The sequence below is a fragment of the Aegilops tauschii genome, chromosome 3 (assembly GCF_002575655.3).
Source record: "Aegilops tauschii subsp. strangulata cultivar AL8/78 chromosome 3, Aet v6.0, whole genome shotgun sequence".
In the NCBI taxonomy this organism is placed as follows: domain Eukaryota; kingdom Viridiplantae; phylum Streptophyta; class Magnoliopsida; order Poales; family Poaceae; genus Aegilops; species Aegilops tauschii.
Genome location: NC_053037.3, coordinates 314,990,602 through 314,995,174, shown reverse-complemented (window position 1 = coordinate 314,995,174; position 4,573 = coordinate 314,990,602). Strand labels below are relative to the sequence as shown.

Sequence of the window (4,573 nt, the reverse complement as noted above, 5' to 3'; positions counted from 1 at the left end):
CTAGAGGGACAAGGCAGATAGTCCTGGGAGCACACACGCGTTACAAAACACGTTACAAAAGGGTCGAAGACCAACTCGCCGGAACAGCACGGCGACCACGGGCTTAAGCTAAGGAACGGGAAACTAGGAATTAAACCATTGCCAGATGGGCAGATACAGCCATAACAAGTAAGGACAGAGCGGCCATGGCGAGGTGCCGTCGTCCAAGGCAGGAGGTCGTGGATCACGGCGCCGGCGAGGACACCTCCTGAACCTCCACCGGTTCAGCGCCACAGAGCTTGGCAATGAGAGCAAGGGCATCGGAGTCTAGCACCGGGTCCTCAGGAGCGCTGGTGAGCCCAGAGGTATCCAGGGCTTCGACGAGGTCGTGGGAGGCGTGCTGCAGGTCGAAGCGACGAGCCCTTGACACGCATGGCCTTCGTGGTCATGTCCACGAACTGACCATCCCCTTTGTCAGCAAGGCGACGGCTGCGGCGAAGCTTGGCGGCGTCGGTGGCCCTCTTGTTAGCAGCCAGTTTACGACGCATCGTGGCCTCATGCGCTTCAGACCCAAGCGAGGTAGAATCCTTGACTGAACAGGAGGGAGCAGCAAAACTTAGGGGCAGGTCGAGAGAAAGAGAGATGGAAAGCTGGGAGTCCGGATAATTACCCGAGAGAAGCGAGGTCTCCACCATCTAAATCGAGCGCGGAGGAGTTGGAGACATCGACTGATGGCGTGAGGGTGCCGGAGAGGTCAGGGTCCTGGGCGGCGCCCTCAATGCCTTCACTGTCGTCGGACAGCACGAGCGCATCAGCAGGGGCCGCAGCCGGTGGCAACAGAGGACCGCCGACGAGAGGTTGGAGAAAGTTGCGAGGGGCTTGCGTGGCTTGAGCTTGAGGAGGCGAGGACGGCCCAGCAGTTGTTGTTGGTGGCTGCATGGAAACTGCAGCGTGTGGGCCAGAGCAAGGCCCAACATGGCTGCAGTTCCACCGCCAGGCACCGTGGACGTGAGCTTCACTGCCGTTGCCGTCCACGTCGTGGTCGAGGGAGATGGTGAGGTCCTCAAAGACGGCCCAAGTCTTGACAACACGGAGCTTGACGTCGACGATTTGGGCTGGCGGAAGGCGAAGGATGCACCCATCCGGGGTGACATGGTCACTCTCAACGCGGAGAAAGGCGCGCATCGCCGTGAAGTCGCCGGCGTTGAGGCAGCGGCTGTCGACGCAGCAGAGCACCCCAAAGTGGCCGAACACGAAGTTGGCGCCTTGGGGGTGCCACAGCTCGAGCGGGAAGTTCTTGGCCTCGATCTCCACCAAGTGGTCGTAGCGCGTGGTGGCCCGGTTGTCGGTCTCCTCCGGACAGAGGAGAGTGATGGTGACGCCGGCGAACTTGGCGGGGAAGTGAGTCATGGTCAGCTCACGGTCCTCGTTGGAGTCGAAGACGAGAAGGGCCGCACACCCCGTCGTAGCCGCGAAGTAAAAGGATGTAACGCCGGCGTAGAACTCGACGGCGTGGTGGATGAGGTCGTACGGCTCCGCCATGACGTGGTCTAGGTGGGCGAAGCAGAAGTGCCCAACGTCGTGGAGGAGGCCGGAGGGGACGAAGATGTCCGGATACGTAGAGTGCGCGCGGCCAGGAGAGGAGGCCGAGGACGAAGCAGATTAGGGCGGGCGGACTGGCCCGCGGATGCCGGAGGCCGCGTCCGGCACCGTGTCGTCCCTGCCAGCGGCAGAGACGTGGCTGGGGCGCGGGGATCCACGCTGGGACAGGGGAGCGGAGTCGTCGTCCGACGAGGCAGAGCGAGGCGAACACGGCGAGGTGGTGAGGGGGTGCAGCAGGGTGAGGCGGTGGGAGCCGATGACGAGGACGTTGGGGTTGTCGTCAGCCATGGGAGGGTTTCGGTGGAGGAGACGAAGGCGTTGGAGGGCTAGGGGGAGGTTGGAGGTGCACTGGTAGCTACGATGGCCAGAACCACCACAGCGAGAGCAGCGGATGGGATCACGGCAAGCTTGGACAAGGTGGTCTGGAGCAAGGCAACCAAAACACAAAGGTCTAGAACGGATGCGGGGGGGAGTGGTGAGGTGAGGTCGCTGATAAAGAGGCGGGGGAGCGGAGAGCGCGGCGGGCGAGCGGGGGCTGGGAGCGGGGCGCCGCTGCATTTTTTGGGGAGAGAGCATCACGTCGCGGTAGGAGGGAGCAGGTACTGGCGCCGCGGCGATGGGACTTGGCTCGGGGAGCGTGGATGAGGGCGAAGAGGTGAGCGGCGAGCTCTCGAGTGGGTTTGGGGTAGGGCTTGCATAGGGAGGGCAGAGAGCAGGGCCGCGGTTCACGTCGTTTCGCTTATGGACCGGGGTCGTAGAGAGGGTGAGCTCACAGGCTGGGTCTACGCAGGAGGGGGAGGTAGTTAGGTTTGCCATTAATTCTGGCAGAGGAGGAGGACGGGGAGGTACGTCGCATGCTTGCATGCCGGGTACGGAGGGGGACGCGAGCGAAGCGGGAGGCGGGGGGCATTGGGAGGCGGGAACGGGATTGGACCGGGCAAGGCAGCGCCGCGCGCGTCAGCACGCGTGCATGCCTTGGCTGTCTGCGCCGGGCAAGAAAACAATTGGACTAGGCTAGTGACGGGAGGAAGGGGAAGGACAGAGTGTGGCGTCCCCAGAATCGAGGGAGTAGTAGTGGTTTCGGTTGTTTCCTTGGCAGCCAAGTCCGGGGGACGCAGCGGTTCAGAATTTGAATTCGCATATGCTTTTGCCGCCTGGAGGGAGCGGCTGAGGGCTAGGGTAATGCCAGGACAAGAAACCGGAGACTTTTTGACGAGCTCGTTTCTGACCTCATCCGACGACACTAGAGTAAGGAAGAAACACTCCTGGTAATGCATAACAATAAAGCTAGAACGCCCAGCGAAAAAGTGGTCGAGGGCAAGTTTAACCAAAAACGCACTCGGTTTTGCTACTGCTGAAAAGAAGCTTATCCAAAGCAAGGTGTGTGTTTTGGGATCAGGAGTGGTGGTAGGTAGTGGAACTAGATCAACTTTGAATTTGCGCAGGATGAAGGAACAAAACTTAAACCCATGCCGTAATGGACTAACCTTAACTGGTGATTGAGGCAAGCTTGTCAAAGATCCAGGCTGAGGAAGAGTGCGCCTCTCAGGCTTGGAAGAGGCCGCCGCCGGAGCGCTCCTGCTGAAAGGCAACGCAGGGATGGAGAAATGAACGTCCATCCCAGGTCGCCGGAGCGCACCAAAGGAGATGACGAGGTCGGCGACACCCCGATTTGCCACCGAGAAGGAAAACTCGTCTTCCGCTTCCTCAGCAGCGTGGAACTGCGAAGGGACTCCGCCGAACAGGCAAGCGAGGATGAGGTTGCACAGTTGCTGCGAAACCGCAAAGGGGAACTGGAGGAAAGTAACCCGCAAGCGGCAAGCCGGCGGGGCCGGCGCAGAAGGAACTGTGACGAAAGACTTGAGCCTGGCCCAGGCAGCATTTTCGAATTTTGTGGCCGTGGCGTGGTGCAGCAGGAGGACATCCGTCAAGGGTTTGCAAGAGGAGACAGCCAGAGCCGAGGGAGAGGGCTCGGGTGGCAAGAACGGGCTGAAGGAGAGCGAGAACAGTCTCCGATGGATGGGACGAAGGCCAAGAATAGCAGTAACCAAAGTCGCATGCGAGACAGAGAAGAGGAAGGTTTGAGAGTGTAGAAGACGGACATTGAAGGAATCAGCGAATCCGCCAATGAAGGATTGCAGAAGAGCGCTGGCCAGCAGTTCGTCGAACCATAGCTTGGTCGAGGAGACAGAAAGGCAGAGCAGGTGCTCCGACGAGCCGGAGCCGGAAGCGAAGCCAGGCTCGGGGAGCTGGAGCTTGTCCGCATCGCCGAGACCAAGGAAAAGACGCAGGGAGTCCTGAGCGAGAAGGACGTATCGAGGGCAGGGGAGAGGATCAGCAACGCCCGCGAGGAGAGCACCGAGCGGCCGAGGAGTGGCCGGCAGCGATGGCGAGGCGGAGGAGGGGTACGGGAGCGGGAGCGAGGAGAGAGCCATCTCCACCAGTCGTTCTGCCCCACGTCACAGTGGTTGCATTTTTCGTGGTTCAGAGAAAATGCTGACCCTGACGTAAATTAGTTTGTGTCTCGGCGTCTGATCCATTTCATCTTATATATGCATTACATAATACATTGTTAAATTTCCACATTATATCTTACAGGTACAAGAGGAAGGAAATGATACAGATGGTGATTTCACAAGTGAAGAAATCAATAGTGAGGTAATATCAACAAAAATAACAAACACATTATTTTAAACACTACCATCCTCATACTAAAGCTGGATCCAAGAAAATTGCAGACCTGCGGGAGATGAAATCCATCACCGAATCAATTGCACAGACCACAACATCAACGGCACCGTGCAGATCAACCATCTCGCCTCCTAACTGGCGCACCAGATCCCCATTTACCAACCTACAGGAGGTGTATGAGGAGGAAAACTAGCCGCCGTCGATGGGCGCCCTGTGGAAGCACCAGATGCGGGGGTGGCTTCAGGATAGGAGGAATGTAGATGGGAACTATCCAGCAGTAGCAAATTTTCACTGAGAAGAA

The 4,573-nt window shown here is 58.9% G+C and overlaps 1 protein-coding gene across 1 annotated transcript; it reads right to left on the bottom strand.

Moving 5' to 3' along the window:
* Positions 1-1,907: 1,907 nt before the first annotated feature.
* Positions 1,908-4,016, bottom strand: LOC123497605 (uncharacterized). Its single transcript, XM_045234228.1, has 2 exons — positions 3,069-4,016; positions 1,908-2,003 (listed from the first exon to the last, which is right to left on the bottom strand). Exons 1-2 carry the CDS (start codon positions 4,014-4,016, stop codon positions 1,908-1,910), a joined length of 1,044 nt encoding a protein of 347 aa, XP_045090163.1.
* Between the last annotated feature and the right edge of the window lie 557 nt (positions 4,017-4,573).

Bases quoted from the DNA above. Each gene is read 5' to 3' on its own strand.
- LOC123497605 (XM_045234228.1), bottom strand. From the start codon at position 4,016: ATGGCTCTCTCCTCGCTCCCGCTCCCGTACCCCTCCTCCGCCTCGCCA. The intron at 2,004-3,068 runs GTTAGTCCATTA...GCCTTGCTCCAG, and splicing joins TGCCTCAATCACCAGTTAAG to ACCACCTTGTCCAAGCTTGC.